At 30.1% G+C, this 22,762-nt stretch overlaps 1 protein-coding gene across 1 annotated transcript in view; it reads right to left on the bottom strand.

Annotated features, from left to right (window-relative positions):
* LOC142328390 (uncharacterized) overlaps nucleotides 1–22,762 on the bottom strand; it is a 67,302-nt gene that overhangs the window by 21,573 nt on the left and 22,967 nt on the right. The window contains exons 5-11 of the mRNA XM_075372097.1: nucleotides 22,462–22,692; nucleotides 21,368–21,613; nucleotides 16,837–16,898; nucleotides 13,786–14,804; nucleotides 10,074–11,849; nucleotides 8,226–10,010; nucleotides 2,570–2,673 (exon numbers count right to left, since the gene is read on the bottom strand). Coding sequence (XP_075228212.1) covers nucleotides 2,570–2,673; nucleotides 8,226–10,010; nucleotides 10,074–11,849; nucleotides 13,786–14,804; nucleotides 16,837–16,898; nucleotides 21,368–21,613; nucleotides 22,462–22,692 — 5,223 coding nt within the window. The remainder of the gene's footprint in view (nucleotides 1–2,569; nucleotides 2,674–8,225; nucleotides 10,011–10,073; nucleotides 11,850–13,785; nucleotides 14,805–16,836; nucleotides 16,899–21,367; nucleotides 21,614–22,461; nucleotides 22,693–22,762) is intronic.

The raw sequence follows: 22,762 nt of genomic DNA, 5'->3' as shown, positions 1-22,762 counted from the left end.
TCTGAATTTAAAGCCGGTTATTAATAAATACATTAGTTAATCTTTACATAACAAATTGAAATGAAAATATAACAATTTTTCAGATTTAATTTCAATTAAGACTAATCAGTTAAGCAGATAAATGTTTTATTATAATTTTGCTCCAACATTTTTACAGTTACGGCTATATATTAAGAAATAGAATATATATTTTCAGGCACATTTTCTTTTTTTTTTATATATTTTCTAATAATTCAAACAGTTAAGACACTGGTGAGCCAGAATTACAATACAAAAAAAGAGAAACAAGAAGACTTGTTGATGTCAGCTTCCCCTTTCCCTTTATCAAATTATCAGCTCACACAACACATTCTTACCTACCAATTAACTCCTCTTACAAACTTTCTCTACTTTTGTTATTTTTTTCAGGTCTTCATCACACAATTTAATCATATTTTTCTGGGACATTTTCTTGAAAATATTACATTTATATATTTTAATTTAATATTTTCATTTCCCGATTTCTTTGTAAATCTCCAAACCATCTACAAAACTTCCCTGTAGTATTCTACATCCTAGAGATCCTCTTCATGTCACAGCAAGTTCATCTCTTCATAATATTTTTTCTAAGTTTTCCAAACATTTCAATTCATGCATCTGTACTTTATTATATTTTCTTCTTGTAGAGTCTGAAATATATGTTAATTCAGAGGCATAATAAATAACTTTAATGTTGAGTACACATTTCACTGGCTCGTACTTATGCTATATTTAAATTTTATATGTGGATAAAATCTCTTGCCATATGTAATTTATTACTAATTTTCTGACCTATCTTACAATTCTTGGATTTTCTAACAACTAAAATTTTTATAACAATTTCCACTAGTTTTTGTACTTGCAGGCTGTCTCTTCTACATTTTTATTTCTCTATGCTTATCTGCATCCCCTACTTTCCGATTTCTTCCACCAAAGCATTAAGATGATTTTAGACTGCGACTGTGTTTTAAAATTTAGAGCAGATGTTGATAATCAAGAGGGTAAAGAAGATTTGGAACTGTTTTTAAAGAAAACTCAAAAGAATAAATAGTTAAATTTATTCATGACTTTCTATTAATTTTTAAAATAACTACAGACTAAAATTTTAGTGAATTATTAATGGAGATAAATCTGCAGCGTAACAGTAGTTCAATAACAACTGAATGATCAATGTATGTAAAACATCTAGATATTTTTTGTAGCTTTACAAAAGGGGCCTGCAAACAACCGTACCACTTGTTTAGTTAAGTGTATGTGTAGCTTTTTACATTCCCAAATTGTCGGCCAGGATGTGTTACTAATTAGAAGACAACAATGGAACAGTGACCAAACCAGTTCTTTTCAACACTTCAGTAAGCTCCCTTGATAAAGTCTTCTGGTCGCTGTTCTGTTGTCGGGTTCAGACATACGCCCAGTGATCTACTGGTATAACAAATTACAAAGATGTCTAGGACCCTGATGATTCAGCCACGCACAAAATCAGTTAATTCAAAAGAAATAAATATTTTTACAAAATTAATGATTAATTTGACATGTCGATTCAAAATCACCGTATTAATGAGTTTAATCATCAATTTAACAAACATAAACACTACATTCATATTTTCTAATCGAAAACAATCTAGATTTAATATCGTCACTTGTCAAGGGATTTACATTTTAGATATGCCTATTAAGATAATTATAAGGAGACAGATCCAGTGTTTTTCGTAATTACAGAACGGGCCAGATTAAGTAAAATACTATTATACTGAAGGTTTTATCATTTAAAATACTTGAAAATTAACATGTTCTACATTTATAGTGATTTAACAAAAAAGAATTCAATAATCCAGACGTTCCCAACTATTATTGCCCACTACGTATAGTTGCAAACTTCAACAGACCCAAATATAAGGAACACAAATGTTTGTACTCTTATAAATACTAACAGGAAGTCAAACTTACATATGACTTATATAAGTTTCTCCTGTTAAAGTTTTAATTCTTAAAGTTAGTTTGTTAATTGGCATATGAGTAGATATTACCACTCCATACAAACTTTAATGTTATTTTGTAAATAATGCTATTACTTGTTCTGATTTAAAATATTACTCTATATGTCTCCTGTCTTTAAGTTATGTATATATGTTGAACAAAATTCTAACCTTGCAAAAAAAAAAAAAATTAATACAGCAGGAGACTAAAAAAAATCTGAGATGGTAAGTGCTTACGGATTTTCAATGATAAATTTTACAATGCAGCTAAATAGAATGACAATAAATAATTGGCAAATATTGATAACTGGGTAATTCATATATAAACGAAGATAGTAAGAAGAGTACTAAACTACTAATAAATAGATGTAAACAATAAACAACTGTAATGAATTCTGACTTCTATATCCACTAATCATTTATTGTTATTAAAAAAAACTTATATTCCAAATTATATAATTTAAAAAGCTTTTGTTTTAAAGCAAAATTTATTTCTCAGAATTAAAAAAAGTAATATCAAAATACAAAAAGGAAAGAAAGGTGGTACACACATATGGGGGATTATAAAATGTTACCTTATCCTTCACCTGCATCTCAACAGCTGAACTGGGAAGCTCATCCAAAATTTTCAATTGATCTTCATCCAGTTTAACACCAACCTCTTTTCTACCAGTACCTGCTAAATTATTACAAAAATAAAGATACCCGTAAAAATTAATGCAGATTTTATGTAAAAAAAAAAAAAAGTAAATAAAAAACCCTAAGCACATTCTATCTTACAAAGGTACACAAAAAAGCAACATATGAAATGCATTCTATTTTACTGTATAAAATAAAAAATAAAAAATTCAGTTACAATTTTTATTTATTTTTTACAAATTTCAAGAAGTGATTGTTCTCTAAATCTGTGGGAAGTGCTGTTGAAAAATTTTTTTTTTCTGTTATTAGTTTAATCATTTATTAAGCAACACAATGCTGAAAGAACTGCATAATAGTCCCAAAGAAATAATTCACAAAGAAATGAGTTCCAAAGAAAATAATTCTAAAAAAAATAATAATGAACATGTTCTTACAACCTGTTTTCTTGTACAGTTTTGCAATACGATCTAGTTTTTCATTTTGCCAGTGAAAATTAAAAGCCTTATAATACCATCATCCTTATCATATCATAAATGACCTTTGAACTTTTATTTCGGACTAATATAAAAATCTGGGCAGGGCTATAATAAAAATAGTCCTACCCAAATTGTTAAATCATTATTTTAACTGGTCGTGTTAATAGTAAAATGAGAATTTAATTATGTCACTTCTCAATTTATTTTTGAAAATTATTAACAAAGAAAAAGTCTTTGAATTTCTCCAGAATAAATTGTGTTCTACACAGTTTGGAACTGTATGTTTTTAGCAGCACTTGAAATGATAGTAAGAAGTATGTTTCCTTTATAAAGAATTGTGGAAAATAGTTTGAAACAATGCTTGTATTTGGTATAGTCTACGATTATTATAAGCAGAGGATATATGATGGTATCACATCTGCAATGGTGTTTACAAAGAATGAACTTAGACGTTCCACCATAAATCACATCAACTATAATCCACATATTATCAACCCAGTGTCTGTTTGTTACCTGTACGCATATTATCAGTATGACATTGATTTCAATATGTGAAGGTGGGAAAACAAAGCTGCAATAAGGATTTGTTTTGGCAAATTTCGATTGATGTATACGAACACTCTGGTTGCTCAGAGAGCGAGATAAAGAGCAATAATATGTGAAAAATATCATAGATACATTATACAAAGTTAGGTTAGGTTAAGAATAGCCGATAGCAATGTTAAAAAGATTTAAGGCCTGTATTATTAACCATACAACCGTACTGGCCAATTAACATTAAAATTTGCTCGGTTCTTAGCCAACAAAGATATTCCGTTTTGTATAGAAATTAGATTAAACTATTAATTTTTACTTTCCTAGCATCATAGAGCTATTCTGCAAGAAGGAAAGTAATGTCAAAAATGAAGGCTATGCTGCAAAAAGGAATTATAAAAAAAAATGGGGTATAGGTTTTTGCATCTATCAACATTTCCTCCTGGGATACAAAAAAACAAAAACAAGTTGGGTGTTATGTTCGTACGTACATTTTGACTGGATGAACAAATTTTATCTGCATTGGTAGGGTTTTTATTTTGCAGTCACTTCTCAAAATTTTCTAACATAACCTGCCTCACTTTATATTAAGCTCAGTACATATGTGCATGCTTATCTTACAATTTTTTTTTTAAATTTACCCCAAAAATTGAAAAAAAATAACAACGTTTTTATTTATAGCATATTTTTTAACCAAATTTTTTTAATGTCTTCCTAGGCACAGTAGTAGAGCAAACAACCAAAAATAAGAAACACTTTTTAGGGACCAATGTTGGGGGTGGGGTAGCTGATCAAAGCTTAAAAAAATTAATTTTTCAAAACATTTGTGGTTTATAATACTTTTAATAGTATTGAAAGTATAAATAATAAACTTTTGGTAGTAATATTACAGCAAAATTTCATCATTATTCACCACTTCCACCACCAAGGAGAAATTTCATGTAACCTTTTATTGGTAGAACATTTTTTGGCGGGTTTTTCATAGTTTCCTTCATGTAACACAGCAAATGTAGAAAAATCAATAATTTCTTGGAAAGTCATCTTGGAGATTGTGAAGTAGAAATTTAAAAAAAAAATTTTATAACTTTTTTGGTTTAAATTATAATGATAATTTTACACTAAAACATCATAAAATTACCACTATCCCCAAAAAAATCATAGGTAAGTTTTTCATGTAAAATTATTTTTCCACTATATAAGAGTAAATAACCATAGGAAATCTGTCAACTTTGTTGACAGATCTTTTGTTTCTGAAATGCTTTTTTAAAGTAAGTGAGGTATAATGTTTCATTTATTAAAATTATATATCAGAAAGTTTAAAATGTAGGTTCAATTTATGGAAGATCCTTGAGAACTTCCAATTCAAGAACTTCTAAATACAAACATTTTGGTATATTTAGTGATTTTTTTTAATTATCTAGTTTCCTGTTACTTATTCAAAATTTTTAAATAAAATCTCAAATTTATGGTCCAGAACCAGAGTGAATTACAAACATATCACGTAAAAGTTTTATCAGATATTCTCAATATTCTAATGTGAATGGTAATTTTCTATAAATTTTTTACTTAAAAGCAGCAGAAGATTATCTACCCAAGCATTTCATACTAGCAAGCAATGAATAGTTCTCAGAAGAAATAAAAACAGCTGAGATAATACAATAAATGTCTATTATATCATTTATCTTTATTACTTCACCAGTTTTTATTTTTTTCAGGAGTGAAATGAAATTCTGAAAACAGATAACATACAGATCAAGAAAACTTAGATAGAATCTAAACCTTAATTATACTAGAAGAGTCAGCAATAAACTCCTAGTCTATAAAAATAAAAATTGACAGCAAGTGTAAGGGTCACTGTACCAGCTTCCAAATCAACTAATCAAATTCTTAATAATACTTATATTTTCTTAAATTAATTTTCAAATCTGATGATTCATTGAAAGTGTGCTTTACACTTACAATGAATTACATTCATTGCAGGGTAACTTGTTATTTACTACAGTGCTAAAGCGTAATATACAAATAAATAAGATTACAATATTGAAAATATTTCACTACGATTTATATTTTATTAGCATTTAGATTATATCATTACCATTACTGCTAGCAGGTAAAAGGTAAAATTTCAACTAGCTAGAAATTCAGTATAATTATGTACAAATTTACGTCGTTCACAGTAGCTTAAATTAAGTAAAAAATAATTATTAAGGACTGCTCTAGTATCTTTACAACATTATGTTGTTGCTCTTTAAAGCAAGAATGAACTACTAGTTACAAAGAAATAAAAAATAATGTGATTTATTGGAACAAAATAAAAAAAAAAGGTTTACAGACTTAAATAAAAAAATGTTGCACACAGTTGCACAGTGTGGTTATATGTGCTATTATTATTTACTCGCTAAAATAACTCGATAGCACTTAAGAAATAAATGGTAGACCTATAGTATCTGAGACAAGTGTATGTATGGTTGTGTTCTAATTTAAGATGAAGACAAAGGCTAAGACAGTGTGGAAGATCCCAAAGAATAACAACAGAAATATAATGCAAATTTTGCTGATGCTATGGACTCATAGTAATAATAAAAACAATAAAATATTCATTTTATTTCAGAATTGTCGTTTAGAAGCCTGGGAAATACTTCATGATACTACACCACAATTGTTAGGAAGAAAGGTTTGGAATAAACTATTTTGGTTTGACAGTCAGTGTGCACCAGCTAGAAAATGAAAATTTAGGCTTATTTATTATATATAGGAAAATTAATTTAGATATATTTTTTAAAAAAATTATATGAATCCAAAGAGTAAGAAGTGTTGTACAAAGAAAAAAACTGCTTTTGTCAAATTCTTAAAAAGGGCGCTAAAAATCTATTAGTATTTTAAAAAGGGTAAAATATTTATTACATTCTATTGTCTATACTGTGCTCAGGGTTGTGGTTATAATGGATGCAACAAAATGGAAAATTTCCAAAGGTACTATAGGAAAAAGGCGTTTGGATTCTACGCAGCACTCCTAATTTTATAATACCTGTACGCTTAAAGAATTCACATGTTGCAGTTTTAAATAAATTACACTTTATGTAAGCCTGAAAACTTAGAGATGTCAAATATTGAGGATAGATTGCAATAGGTGTATGAAGGTTATTTTTAGGGACATCTTTGCAGCTTTGGTCAAACTGAAATGCGCATAGGGAAAAAACAACATATGAAGTTGTATAATGACAGAATAGTGGAGGACAGTATCTATTTCTATCTCTCAGGTTACAGTAAATTGCGCATTATATGTGTCACAAGAGTGAAAATAAATATGTGTGTATGTATTTATATATATGTATATATATTAAAGGGATCACAAGAGAAAGGGCTTTTTATGTGCAGGAACAATTAGCTTTTTCTTTTGGTATGGATTCTCACTGTTTATAATTACTGAAAGTGTTTTCAATTTTATAAATGATTGTGATACACTTTATTTTTCAGTTAATTTATAATTTTATTTTGTATAGAAACAGATCAAAATTTACTTGTTGAAACTAATTTGTTCATAGTTTTTTTTTTACAGAAATGATTACAGTCGATGATGAATAGGATTATGGTAATAAATAGGTTGCTATTTTTATGGTACAGACCAGAGGTGTGCAACTTTTTGTTAGTAAGGGTGCAAAATAAATTCAAAAGTTATTGGGGGCGCCACACTATTATTACACAGTAAGCACATACATTTGCCTTTAAAGTCAATAAAACAAAATTGTTCTTCCCAGTCAACATTAAAACAATAAATTTTTCTTTTACGATTATTCATGACTGGTTATTTATAAAATTAATTTAACCAGTACAACATGTATTTGATAGTGAAAAGGATCTTGCGCGATATGGTTACTAGTAATACATAATAAAATATAGTCGATAATAATAACACTCAAAATATGTAGCATTCAGAATACGGTAACATACTACCAAATTTATCAAAAGTGAGAATATGCCTACGTGCAAAGTAGCATGTGTGTCAGTGTATGACCTTGATTACTATTTGCTGACATTGAGCTTAAGCGATTATATTGTCTTAAATACGTGCGATGCTGATACGGTTATTGGGCTTAATAGGTGTGTAATATAGTGAGGGTGTATAAAAATCTCATCGAGGGCACCATAGCACCCACAAGCGTCGTGTTGCCGACCCCTGGTACATACTATTAAAAGCTGACTCAGTATTGAAAATTTTGCTTATTGCATGGATAGATTTTGTAAATAAATAAATACTGCTATTATGTTGTACACTGAAAATAAGCTATGTACTATTCTGGAAAACAGCACACAAATTATTATAAACAATGTCCAAATTTTTGGATGAATGTCCTAGTTAGATTTTTTTGTTAGGAAAAAAAAAATCATATTAGCAAATTTACATCAACATATACTAGCATAATATAAAAGCTCAGTGTGAATCTAGAAATATGCATGTTAAAATCTACTAGTTTGTCACTGATTACATACATTTCTTATTGAAACTGTCAAACCAAACTTAAGTTTGTAGATAAAGCACAACAAGCAAGCAAAACTCAGTGTAATATTAGATAATACTAACCTTTCCCTTTTCCTTTTGCACCTCCTTTCTTGTTAGCTTTCCCACTGTGGTGTTTACCATGCCTAGCAGGTAATTTCATGGGTGATGATGAAAAAAGCAAATCAAATTTATTTTGTGTCGAAGGCGCCACAGCAGTTGTCTTCGGCTGTGATGGTTTTGAAGCAGAGGAAAGTGGAGGCTGCTGTTTTGATGGTCGAGGTGGCGTCATAGGTGGAGGATCAAAAAGGTCATCTCCCTCACTAGAACCTGGTGAATAAGGTGAACCCGCATCTAAATCTAAAACATCATCTACTTGATCACCAGTAGCACCATTTTCTTGCGTTCTAATTGATTTACTTGAATTTAATGTCATAGACGGTGTATAAACCGGTACAAGGTTAGCTGGTTTCTTAATTACACCTAACTGTTTTGAAGGAGTTTGATTTATTTTGTTTATCTGCTGCTGTACCATATTTCCAACAGTTAAAATTAATTTGTCTGGTGATTTATGTACAGGAACATCTATTTTGTTCGCCGTACTTAGTAATTTTTGAAACGGTTTTAATAAAGAATCATCAGCGCTTTTAGTCGGCTCAACACCAACTGATGCTGGTGACTGATGTTTTGGAGATACTTCTACACCACTTTGATCCAATTTAGGAGTCGACAGTACCTTTAATGGTTCTGGAGTTTTCTTTAATTCATCAGAATCAACCGGCGGTGTTAACGTTCTATGTTCCAATATCCTTGTTCCATGACCATCATTCATTATTTCACCTTGTAAATTTGAAGAACTTTCTACAGATTTATCTTCTCTAGAACTATTAACCTGAAGACCAGAATCGCTAGGCGGCTGAGGACTAGGCGATCTAGATTTTGTTGGATCAAACGGGTCATAAGGTGTAGTAGGTGGTGAAGCAGGTGTATTAAGATCAGGAGGAGGTTCAGGTGGTGTATTTGGACCTTTATGCATTACTTCATCCATGTCAGTTTCAGTCGCTTCATCGCGACGTAATTCTTCATCGCATTCCATTAAAGGATTAGCTAAAACACGTAACTGTGGTTTATTTGATACAATAGAAAACTTTACATGAGGTTCAGGAGGTGTTTTTGGTACAGTACTAGTCATCATAAAACTGTGGGTTGATGGTGATTCTGGCTGTGAAACCGATGTGTTTTGTTGATGATCTGTATCTAATGACAAACGACTAGAACTCATACCTTCACCTAACCTTTCTAACTGTTTTTCCATTTCTTTTTGCTGTTTGTCGTTTTCTTCTCCACTATCGCTTAATATAATAACTTCTTTTGGTGAAGGTGTTTGTTCTCTGAAAAGAGACATGTCTAAATCTATAATAGCAACTGGTTTTGCATTTTTCATAGCCTCATTTAATTTAGTTAATCTAGTACTTTTGTTGACCAAACCTTTTTGAGCAGATTTGTTTCTTACTAGGACATTTTCTTTAGAACTTTTATCTTTTTTTCTTTTACCAGAAACAGGATCAACATCATCTCGTTTCCTTTTAGAACTTTCTCTTAATACTGGAGTTGTTGCTGGGACAATTTCAGCAGTACCTCTATTTGATTTAAAATTCACACTAACTAGTATGTTATCACCAGAAGTAAACACTTCTTTGGATGGTGCTGGAGACTGTCCTCGTCTCCTTTTCCTTTTGTCATCCTTTTTTTTTGTAGTTTTTTTCTTATCCTTTTTTCTCACAGCATCTTTATTAGTAACTATAACGGTTAAATTTTTTCTAGTATTTTTATGACCTACATCAACAAGCGATTCATGCCCTTCACGTCAGTTCTGTTCCTTTTTTTTGCTTTAGTAGCTGTTTTGTCTTTGGATTTCGACCTACGTCTATCTTTGGATCTTGATCGTCTTCACAGTCTTTTCTTTAATTTTAGAATCTTTACTTTTATTTGTACTGTTTCCAACTGCACTTTTATCTTTTAATGAATCCTTTTTCTCTTTCTTCTTTTTTTGCTTTTTATCTGCTACTACTGCTACTTCTTTATTAACTTGGGTTGTAGCAGTAACTGCATGAGGAACAGCAGCCTCTTCTTTATCAACATCCTTTTCGTGTTTTTCTTTAGATTTTTTATCTTTTTTTGATGACTGTTTGGGTTTGTCTTCAATAATTTCGCCTTCTTCAAATTCTAACGTGTCCAACTGACACTTTCCATTGGCATCTTCTGTTTCACTCATGGAAGCAGTTTTCCTAGTCTTTTTTTTCTTTTTTCTTTTTGAAGATGAATATTCTTCATTCTGAATACCTTGTTCTTCATTTTGAATACCATCAGGTAACTCGTCAAAATTTACATCTTCTGATTCTGATATGGTTTCTGTCTCAAGTCCTTCCAACCCCGGAAGAGTAGATATTGGCTGATTATCAGAATTATTTAATGTACCGGCTGATACGGCAGATGTTGCACCACCAACAAGGCTATTATCATCCGAATCAAACATATCGATATCTTTTTGGCTATCATTCAATTCATTTTCTTTATCGTTATCAGACAGTTTTTCTAAATTATCAGAGTTATCTTGTCCATCATACACACTCATCTCCTCATCTGTTATATCAACAAGTCCATCAGGTTTTTCACCAGCATCAGGCATTTTATCAATTCCCTCTTCAAGTTCTTCAGGATTTTCCATATGTATACTTATACTTGGTTCTTCATTTTCATCATTAGCCAAATTATCTTGAAGATTTCCTTCAGATCCGATAGCAAGATCAAGAACATCTTGTGTACTACATTCATCTTCACCATCGATATCTTTATTTCCATTGGATCTTACAACATTTTTAAATTTCATTTGTTCTAACTTATCGACTGAAACAGAACTTTTAAAATCAACAGAATTATCATTAACATTTTCATTATCTTTCTTATTCTTAACATTTCCAGTATCATTTTCTTTTTCTTCATTGATATCAATATCAACATCTTTTTCATTATTATCATTATTTTCAGGTATTGGAATGTTTTCATTATTAATATCGGCAGGTATAGGAATATCTTCTTCTTTCAAATCTTCTGGAATAGGAATATCTGAAGTATTTTCAGTATCATCCTTTATTCTTGAATCATTTGCGTTACCTTCATTTTCATTAGAATCTTTACTATCATCCATTTCATCTTTTTCATTTTTATCTTTGTTACAATCAGCATCAGCATCATCATCGTCGTCGTCATCATCATAATCACCATCATCATCTAAATCTTCATCACTTACTTTATGTTTTGATAACTTTTCAGTTTCCTTCACTTCATCGATATCTTTCTTATCATTAACATCTTCAGGGGGTAATGGTACATCAATCATTTCATCATTATTTTTATACTTTTCATCAACAGAAGGTAATGAAATATCCTCTTCTTCTTCATCATCATTTATTTTAAGTTTCTTTAATTGCATTTCATCATTTTTATGAGCAATATTCATGCTTGCAGCTGAATACATAGAAAAATTAGGACAATCGGCATCATTTTCATCTTCATCTTCATCTTCATCATCATCATCATCATCATCATCACGATCAGAATGAATAGGTTTAGAAGATAACATAGAATCTGGTAATGGACCAACAGTTGGATACATTCCATAGTTTGGATGACTTTTCTCATCAAATCCTGAAAAAAAAAGTCAAGTGATGTAGCTATATGAAAATTAATAGGATTTTTAATTAAACAATTAAATGAATCCTTTCAATTTTTCAACATATTTGGTAATATTACCTATTTACAATTTACATATTTTCATATTTGTAGTATGAAAAACAATATATTAAAAAATATTGTTAAAGGCGACTTAAATCAAATAACACTGATTTTAAAGTAAAAAGAATAATGTACAGTGTACTACATTTAAATCTCAAAACTGCTGAAAACCTTTTACCCTTGAGATTTTGTAGTAGTCTTAAAAAAAAAATTTCTTGTTTATGTAAAATAATTTGCTTCAAGTCAACTCATAAAAATGGGTGTACTGCAATATTACCATAATAACTATAGCAATAAAACTATTGAAAACCTAAAATATTTTGTCGTCATATTTACAAATATTCAATAAGAATAAATTCAAATACACACACATTTCTCCCTTAAATCAATGTAAATTGGACAGATTAATATATTATTCAAGCATTTAGATAAAAAGTAGTCTCAATTTGAAGGTTTCATCCCCAAGTGATTCTGCTAATATGTGTACTTTTCTATCTGAAGGAGATACACAATTGTATGACAGTGCAAAAGAACTTAACTGGTAATTTTGTACTGATATGTTCACAGATTGTGATGTTGGGATTTAAATTACAATACAAGAAAGAAGAATAGATCAAACAAGCTCTTTCAGTTTCTTCATTTCAAGAAAAAAATTAAAAATAAATGTATTTTTCAAGTTTATTAGAAAACCCAATTTTTTATTTCAGTATCAAATTATCATTTAATCTACGCAATAAATTTATTTTAGAAAATTCTTGCTTAAATATAAGTCAAATTTTGTACTTGCCCTATTTACAGAAAAGCACCATAATTCAAACACAACAAATTACCCAAATAAACCTTGGATAATGATTTGGACCTGTATGATGTGTTTTTATTAGGCATTTATTAAGGTTCCTTTTAAATAGATGATATAAACAAGCATTGGTCCATTTGGAGTAAATTGCTAATGGACTCTTATACTAGTTTATTTATACTTAACCTTTCTACACTTTTTATACAAAAATGTAAGTACAATTTATATACAAACAAATGTATAATACAATATTAATCACTATGAATTTAACATTTAGTATGTTAATCAACACACACTGCTTTGGCATTAGTCTGTGTACTGCAGAGTACAATATTCTAGCAGATGACATAAACTAGCAACATTTTACTGTTATATTTCAAAAGACCATAGCTCTTAAAAAGAGCAAATATTTTAAGTGCAAATTCTAGTATGGATGTCCTAAATAATGTTTTTATGGTGCATTTTCTGTATAATTTTTTAATAAGTTTTGTATATACATCTACTACCAAACGATTAATATTTTATTATAAGTGTGACAAAAGAGTAACAAATCAAGTTCATATCATCAAACAAAAAAAATCAGTTAATATTATTTAATGTTTTAAATACTGTAATTGCAGTTTTTCAAAATACATTTTGAAACTGCAGGTCTAATAAAATTAATGGTAATGCAGAACCTTATCATTTTAAGTTGATGTAGACTTACATGATCGCTTTTCTTGCCATTCTGATTTTTATAAAATTTATTATACTTAAAATTGAAAGAAAATTTATTCAGACATAGGAATAATGGAAAAATATAATTAATAAGTACAGCAGACTGGGAATAAGTCCCACAGGAAGGACAATGTTTGCATGTATGGAAAGGTTAAAAACAGCTAGCAATATTAGGAATAGTTAAACTATTTTTTAAATCAAATACCTTCCGATCTGACTTAGTTCCAAGTTAACGGTTGAATTCATACAATTAAGACACAGACCATCACCCAACCCATTTTCAAACTGATATAACTGAATGTGCATACAAAAATAGCAAATTAAAAAATTTCTTACCGTCTGATGAGTTTGAGTCTTCACACGGTTCTGCAGGATCATATTCTTCTGCAGGTGGTGGTGGAATTAGAGGTGGCTGTTGTGGTGGCAAAGGCTGATCATCGATAACAAGGCCACCTTCATCGTGTTCTTCATCAATATCATCTTGTCCAAGACCCATTAATAATGCTGGAGGTTCTGGTGGTGGCTCTAACGTACCATAACTTTTCTCACCACCTTCTTCACCATCATTGTCGGTTGTTCTCTCCGGTTCTATATCGCTATATATATCAACCTCTTCTTCTTCATTTGGTGAATTTGATGGTGATGGTTCTTGAGTAAATAACTGTGGATCAGGAAAAGGAGGTTGTCTCAAAGGAGGGACGACAGGATTTGTATGTATATTAGGGCGTCGAGGTGGTAAATTCATACGGAATCTTATTGGTGCTGCACCTGTAAATGGAGATATACCAATACCATAATTAGAAGTAAATCCTGCTCTATTTGAAGAAAATGAAGATAGATTAGATGAAGGAAATGAAGATGATGGATTACTTGAATGCATGTCAGTCGGTCTTCCACTGCTAATATTTCTATCTCTTGACTGATAATCATAACTTGAAAATCTACTGCCATGTGGATTACTACTACCAGGATATAATGGAGTCTTAGTGGTTTTACAGTTACCATTTTCTTTATTAACATTGACCCTTTTCTCTGTAACTTTAACAGATACAGAACCATCTGTATGATTATGAATTATTTCAGCGTTTTTTGAATGCCACTTTGTCTGGCTATCTAAAATACTGTCAAGTAAACTACTGCCAGCAGGTTTTGTAGAAGTGGCTGGTTTATCGACAGGTCTTTTTTTTGCAGTTCCTGAACGAGCTTGTAGTTGAGAACGTGACAATAGAGCAACCGCTTTCTTACGACTCATTGTACGTAAATTACTTGATATAGTTGTTCGGTGGTTACGCTGTGTTAATACTTGTCCTATTTCACTGCTTCCACCGATAGACAAATCATCTTCATCAGAACATCTGAAATACAGAAATTAAGATAAAATGTTAAAAGGAATGAAAGATCTTAGGCAAGTCATTCATTTTGAACTTGTAAGTGAATAAAGGAGTTCTGCAGTTTCTCTGAGAACACCAGAAAAAAATTATATAACAGTTGTAATACAAGCAGCAATGACGTGGTGTAGTTCAAGCAGTACTGCTTACCAGACTCAAAACATTTCTGCAATCTTACTTTTCTTGCAAAAAAATATTTATAAAACCATCAAATGAATATAACACATTTTCTGGATGGATGGTCACAATATGTTCCACATATTCTCATTATTTTCGTTTAAATGGAAATACTTTTATTTATAACAAATAATAAGATAGTATGAACAGCAGATAGTACTTAATTTTAATTTATTTTTTTAAATTACAGATACACATTGATTTTTTTTTTCATAAATCACATTTACAAACATTAGAAGTTGAATTAAGTTTTTGGGCTTCTAGACATATTATGAGAATTATTTTAATGCATTAATATTATAAACTGTTATTTAAAAATAACGTGCTTTCCAGTTATCTGAACTTAAAATTATTATATGTCTGGGCCTAATTCATATGGGTGATGACATTTTTTACACTAAAATGAAATCATACTTTGACAATAAATAACATTAACATACATTGACAATATAAATAATTCATTTTCTTCAGCAGTTGTATTTTTGAAATTTCAAATAACTCATTAACATATTGACCATTGTGTTAATAAAATTTACTATTATATGAAATATAAACCAACAAAACACAGTAATTAAGTTAAATTTCCCATATTAATTTCCGGAAACTAGTAGGTATGTATAAATTTTTTTTTTATCATATACATTAATAATTTTTTCTATTATTTTATACTAGCTGACCCAGCAATGCTTCACTATTGCAAGATTTGAGTATATAAGTTTGTTTCTGTTGATTTAAGAATTTCCTTTATTTATAACCTTCTTCTATATTTTCTAACTTATCTTTTTTAATCAAACCTCTTGCGATGTCCTATTAAAAAATCTTCTTTACCTCCTCTTCCTCAAGCTTCTCTAAATTCCACCGGTTCATCTGACACTTTTTCTTCTGGTTTTCAAACCCCAATTTACATTTCATTTAGATAGGTAATCTTGGAGAGCTGCATAAAACCAGTCAAATCACCGAAGACAAAAAAAAGGAAAAATACACACACATACACGAGGGTGTCCCACTGACACCCTGTGTCAGGACATGTTTTACTGGTAAAAATAATGAAAAAAGTTCACATAAACATGTATCTGAAAATGCTTTGTTTTTGAGTTACGGCTAGTGAAAGATTTCGCCCAGATTTTAGCTATTTTAATAAAAAAAAAGCTCTACTGTAATTAGCCCAAATTAAGGAGTAAAGCTGATGGTTTCTTTTGTAATTTAAGCTGGGAAATAGGATAAAACAAGTCCCAAAACTCAAGTAGTTTTTTTTTAAGATATCCGACATAAAACATGAAATTTGGTGACGAAAAACTAAGTTTTTTTTAGGTCTGTAATACAAATAACTTTGTTAAATGACTAATAAATGTGAAAGATTTATTTACAAAAGCTGTAGAAAATTTAATTCTGAAAAAATTAATGTAAATACAACCAATAAAAAGTAAATAAAAACATTTGAAAATTTGTTTTTTGTTGAAGCAAAACACAGGAAAAATAGAAAATAGTGTTATTCTTTCTGTACCTAATAAACATTATTCTTTATATAGGAAAACAAAAAAATTAAATACATGAAATGATAAACAGTAACAGAATAACAAACCTCAATTACAGTAATTGTTACAAAAATTGTTCATAAATGATATTTTTAGAACTGAAGACTGTTTCTCGTAAAAGCGGCTTCATCAGTAAATAAAACTGAATTTACCTTATCGGCGTTGTCTACAAGTCAATGAAAGAAGTTTAACCACTGGTGAGCGGGGTGGGGGTGTGATCTGTTGGCCGTAAATTTTGAGCATTACCACACTTGTTTTTTGACAAACCAGTGGGAAATGAAGTTTACCTGGTACTAGTGTCTGGGCTACGCTGAATCACATGATGTTCATCAGTAACATGATAATTTAACTGGTATTCAACAGAAAACAATCACGTTGGAAGTGACTCTTTCATTCGTAAATACTGATACATTGAAGAAAAAGTTTTCATTTTTTGTTTTTAAAAAGAATGTTTATTAGATAGAGAATTTTTCATCTGTTTTGCTTCAATAAAAAACCTATTTTAAAAGTTTTTACTTACTTTTTATTGGCTACATTTATATTAATTATCTTAGAATTTAATACTGTACAGATTTTGATACTACATGTTCTGTCTGCACTTATTAGTCATTTAATGTTATTGTACTACAAACCTAAAAAAAAACTTCATCTTTCGACACTGAATTTTGTTTTATGTCTGTTATCTTAAAAATTACTGGAGTTACAGACCTGGGACTTACTTTATCCTATTTCCCAGCTCAAATTATATAAGAAACCACCAACTTTACTCCTCAATTTAAGCCCCAAAAATTAAAGTTTATTTTTATTGGAAAAGCTCAAATATGGGCGAATGCTTTCACTAGCCGTAACTTGAAAACAAAGCGTTTCCAGACCTGTGTTTATATGAACTTTTTTTAATATATTCACCAGTAGAACAGGATCTGAAAGTTTCTCTGTTTCTTTGTGTGACACACACACACACACACACACACACCACTATTATTCAACTGCACTCTAGAAATCATAATGAAAGAATGACTCAAAAAATGTCCCTCACAAGTAAAAACAGGCTGAAAAATCAAAATAAACTGTCTTGGTTTCTCCGATGACTTGGCACTGCTAGCAAAATACATCAATGAAGCCAGATCACAGACAGTAAAACTTCAAAACACTGCGAATAAAATTGGGCTCAAAATATCATTTGAAAGACAGAGGATTATGCCCCAAAAACCAACATGATTAAATGAAGTAAACATAAATGGTATAAAAATCAAAATAGTAACCCAATTTAAATACCTCGGAGAAATAATAACAAACAATACAAATTTAAAAAAATCGATCCAATAAGAAGAAACAAACTAGCCAAAGTTCAAAAATTAACCTGGTATACTTACAACAAAAAAAGCTTATCAATAAATACAAAAATAAGACACTAATACACAATTATAAAACCAGAAGTCACTTATGCAGCAAAAACACTCTTCCACCTAAACAAACAATCAAAGATAGATTAGACTCCGGAAAATCAAAAGAATCTGAAGAACCTGCATTAATAAAAAGTGCCAGAAAGATAAGCAATGAAGGACTGTACCAAACAAAATTGCATACAAAGAATTAAAACTCAACACTGATACCATGGGGTAAGAGGAGACAAGGATTCTTTGGATGTATCATGAGGTTGCAAGAGTCAAGACTTCTGAAACAGCTAGTACAGTACAATCTCGACTCAAAAACAGGATGCAGATTGATCAGAGAAATAAGAGAGGATCTGAAGGAAAATTAGCCTTATACCAGAAGACCCCACAAGATAAGATAAAATTAAACAATAAAGTCAAGAAAAAAACAATCACTTCACACTTATAAGAAAAAACTCACAACATGAGCAAGAAAGGGCACAAAGATCAGAACATAAGAAAAAGTACTGGGAGGACCACAAAGCCCAAACAGTCCCATCGAAGAGACTTGGATATTGGATTGACTTAAGTGATCCTATGCGGTCATAAAAAAATAATATATAAATATATATATTTTTTTCAACCTCTGCAAAGTACAGGATTAGAGAACATGCTTTCCTTTACTTTTTTATGTATATCAAAATGGTTTTTGGTCCAAGCCCATCTTCAATGAGCTTTTCCTTGTCTAGATTTACACATTAATTTTAGCTTTTTACATTTTATTTTGTAAAAATTGTTTGTTAATAAAATTTAAAACATTTTAAATATTTCACAACACATTTGTTCAATCAAGAGTATGAAAAAGTATTGCAATAACTATTAATTTATCCCTATTCCTATTTATTTATAGTTTATTTAGGTAACAAATTAATAGTTAGTGCAATACTTTTTCATTCTCTTGACTGAACAAATATTTTTTTTGAAATTTTTTAAATGTTTTACATTTTATTATTAACAAACAATGTTTACAAAAAAAAAGGTAAAAAGCTAAAATTAATGTGTAAATGTAGACACGGAAAAGTTTATTAAAAAAATATACATATTGAATATGGGCTTGGCCCTGAAAACATTTTGACGAATATAAAAAAGTAAAGGTAAGAGTGTTCTCTAATTCTATTTTGCGGGGGCTGAAAAAATATTACTTTTTATTATATATAGTTATTTAATGTACAGAGGAAAGAAATGGACTACAAAAAATTTAATCTAAATAAATTAATATATAATCTTTTAATGATGCCTCAAAATTTAAGCATATTTTAAAATTTCTAGTTTATAAATTGTCATTTGAACAGAGTGCAAGTAATACATTCAATAATTAGACAAAATGTATTCTATAAAATAAAGTAATCATCAAAAGACAACAGTTTGTATAACTTAAAATTTGAAATTATTTCCACAGTAAAATAATTAAATAAAATTTTGAAATTCTATAAGTGATTTCCTTCACATTATTAAAATACCTGATTACGGTACACCAATGAAATTTAGCAACAGGTATTCGGGTCATGAGACCGGTTCAGAAAAACTTTTTATTTACAATCCAATTATACATGCATTCTATCACCTTTGAAATAGTTCCCTTGGGAAGCTATGCAATGCTTCAAACGGCTTTCCCACTCTTCATAGCAGTGTTGGAACTCAGAAACCGGAATTTCCTTCAGATGTTCGGTTACATTTTTTTAATGTTCTTTACTGTTCCAAAATGGTGTCCTTTGAGGTATTTTTTAAAAGTCTGGAACAGGAAAAAGTCACAGCGCGATTCAAGTCAGGTGAATAAGGTGGTTGAGGAACTACAGGAATGTTTTCCTTTGCCAAAAACTCATTAACTGAGACTGCAGTGTGACAAGTTGCATTATCATAATGCAATATCCAGTTGTCTTTGATGGCTGGTCTCACGTGGGCAACTATTTTCCAGTCTGTCAAGAATTTATTGGTAAACATATTGATTTACAGTCTGTCCTGTAGACAAATACTCCAAAAGTCTCTAATTCGCTCAACACTGTCATCACTTTTTGACGTTTATGATCTTCCAAAGTATGGATCGTCCACAACTGATTCCCGGCCATCTGAAAATGCTTTAAACCAACTAAAAACTTGGGCTGGTGACAGAGTGTCATCTCCATATGACTTTTTCAATTTAATAAGTTTAAATAAGTTTCAGTAGCATTCTCACAGGGTTTTAACATAAAACTTGATTGGACAATTTTGCTTATAATTAGTATCACTCATTTTTGTTTTAACGCACAACAAAAACTCATTTCATGAAAAGTTTTGTTTATGTCTCACGTGGCAACAAAAGACTTAAAGTATTAATACAAAATATAAATCAGCTGTTCATATAACCATATGTTACTAGTAACTTTACAGTGTTGTCATTTTGGCAGTAAAAAAAAACTAGTCTCATTACTTTATATACAGACCTCGTATGCTGTGTAAAAGGATTTTAACAAATGAAAAAATAATACCAGATATTAATGGTATGTTAGAAGGAATGTTCTGAAAGTTCTTGGCCTGACCCAAAGATGGTGCAAGTATGACCAAATGACCTCCATATTTGTAAAGTACGATCCTTTAGATGGCCTGCTGGGACATGTGTGTTTAGTCACACATTTGTGGCGAGTACAGCTAGTTTTGACTTTCCTGAAAAATGGATAAAATTGTAGTTTGAGCCGTTAGGGAATACATTAGTTTAATAAGGTCCTGACAAACATACAAAAACAGATAGATTCTATTTTAAAGGATTCACCTCCTTTATTTTCAATAGTAAAAAAGTGGATGGCTAAATTTAAACAAAGATGACGAATGCTCAGGATGCCAGAGAAATGCCACTAGAAATTAATTATTTTTAATTAAATTAGTGAACAATTAATTCCCTTCGCATCTTGTTTATGAAAATCTAGATTCAGGTGTCTGGATATTGCCCACTGGGCTGGTCTAGCGATTAACTTGTCATCGCAAATCAGATGATTTAGAAGTCTAGAGTTCTAAGGTTCAAAGCCTAGTAAAGACAGTTACTTTTATATGGATTTGATTATTAGATTGTGGATACCGATGTTCTTTGGCGGTTGGGTTTCAATTAACCTCAGGAGTGGTGGACCTGAGGCTGTACAAGACTACAATTACATTCGTACATATCATCCTCATTCATTCTCTGAAGTAATACCTTACGGTGGTTCTGGAAGCTAAACAGATAAAGAAAGATGTCTGGATATTGGTGATTACATTTTCCATTAATTCCTTATAACTGGTGGAACAGAAACGTCACATTTAGAAAACTTGAAAACAATTTTTTTTGGTTATAGCACACCACCACATTTATACCAAAGTTTGAAATAAATAATTTAATAAGAAAACTTTAAATTTTTCTCCAATAAAGAAATCTTACCTTTCTCTTCCTGTATCTTTTCTTCCGTTTTCTAGGCAATTTCACTTCAATAACACCTTCTTCAGTCGTTATTAATTTAATTTTAAATCTACAGTTTTTTCTTTTCCTTCTTCTCTTCTGTCTAGGTTTCCTGCGACTGCTTGGTGTCCCTGTTTTCTTTTGATTACCTTTTTGTGTAGTTGTAACAGCAGAATTTGTTTCTTCTTCACTATCATCTTCATTAAAATCAACATCATTTACCAAGGACTAAAATAAAAAATGAATAATATAATACAAATCACCCATCAATACCTTATATCTTTTTACATTAGTATAACTGAAATCAATTATCTTTTGAATTCAAAATTACGACTGTTTCATGAAAACAATTTACAATTTAAATTGTTTTCATAAAAAATCCAATGTCTATTGAGTTAGGAAAATGGAATTCTATACTTGCTACTTTCAGAGTTGAACTTTCACTATATTAAATATACAGAATTTGTTAAATTCGCCTCTCGGACAAGATTATAATTTCCCTAAATTGAACACTTATTTGGTCCTAATTGAAAATAAAGGAAATTTCATTACAATTACTGTTTACACACTTGATTCTGCCGGCATATACTGATCGTTTATATAAATAGTTTATTTTTATTACATGGAAACAAGATCAGTCTGTTCTAACTCTCTTTGCAATTGGAATTTCTTAAGAGCTTGCTTTTGATATGTTTATACAAAAATTTTTGATACAATGTCTGATCAAAAAATTACAAAACAATTTTAAGAACAGATAGGACTTGGCTCTAAAAATTCTGTTATTGTCTATATTATTCTGTGTTCTACTCAAGTACTACTTAAAAAATTTGGTTGAAAAGTGTTAAAACATCCATAAAAAAATGTATAGAGGTTTAAATAAGTTTTTATTACCATAAGCTTTTTAAACGTACAATTCTATTACATTTTTACAAATGACCTTTGTTTTCTTGAAGTCCTGTAATTTGCAATATCAATGATGTGATTTATTGTAAGTCTAAAATTATTTATTTTTAAGTCTAAAAGCATAACAGTCACATACTGCTAATAATGTAAATAAAAATATTACTGACCTCATTTTGAAAATTATTAGAATTTACTAGAGCAATAATACGTTGACTTTGCCTAGTACGAGGTATTAATCGCTGAAGATGTCTTATGCTGGATCTTGCAGCTAAATTCCAATCATCATCAGATTCTGATAACTCATGACTAGGATCAGGTCTCAAATGATGAACTCGTCTAGCACTGTTTCTTAGTCGTCTTCTTGGAAGATAGTCACCAAATTCTTCATCTGAATCAGCAACCACCTTTACAAAATTAAAAAAAAAACTTATAACCCTCCATTTTATGAATAAATATTTAAATTTGTTAAATCAG

Source organism: Lycorma delicatula, chromosome 7, assembly GCF_047948215.1.
Source record: "Lycorma delicatula isolate Av1 chromosome 7, ASM4794821v1, whole genome shotgun sequence".
Taxonomy (NCBI): Eukaryota; Metazoa; Arthropoda; class Insecta; order Hemiptera; family Fulgoridae; genus Lycorma; species Lycorma delicatula.
The sequence above is the reverse complement of the archived record's forward strand: the minus strand, read 5'-3'. Positions and strand labels throughout refer to the sequence as shown.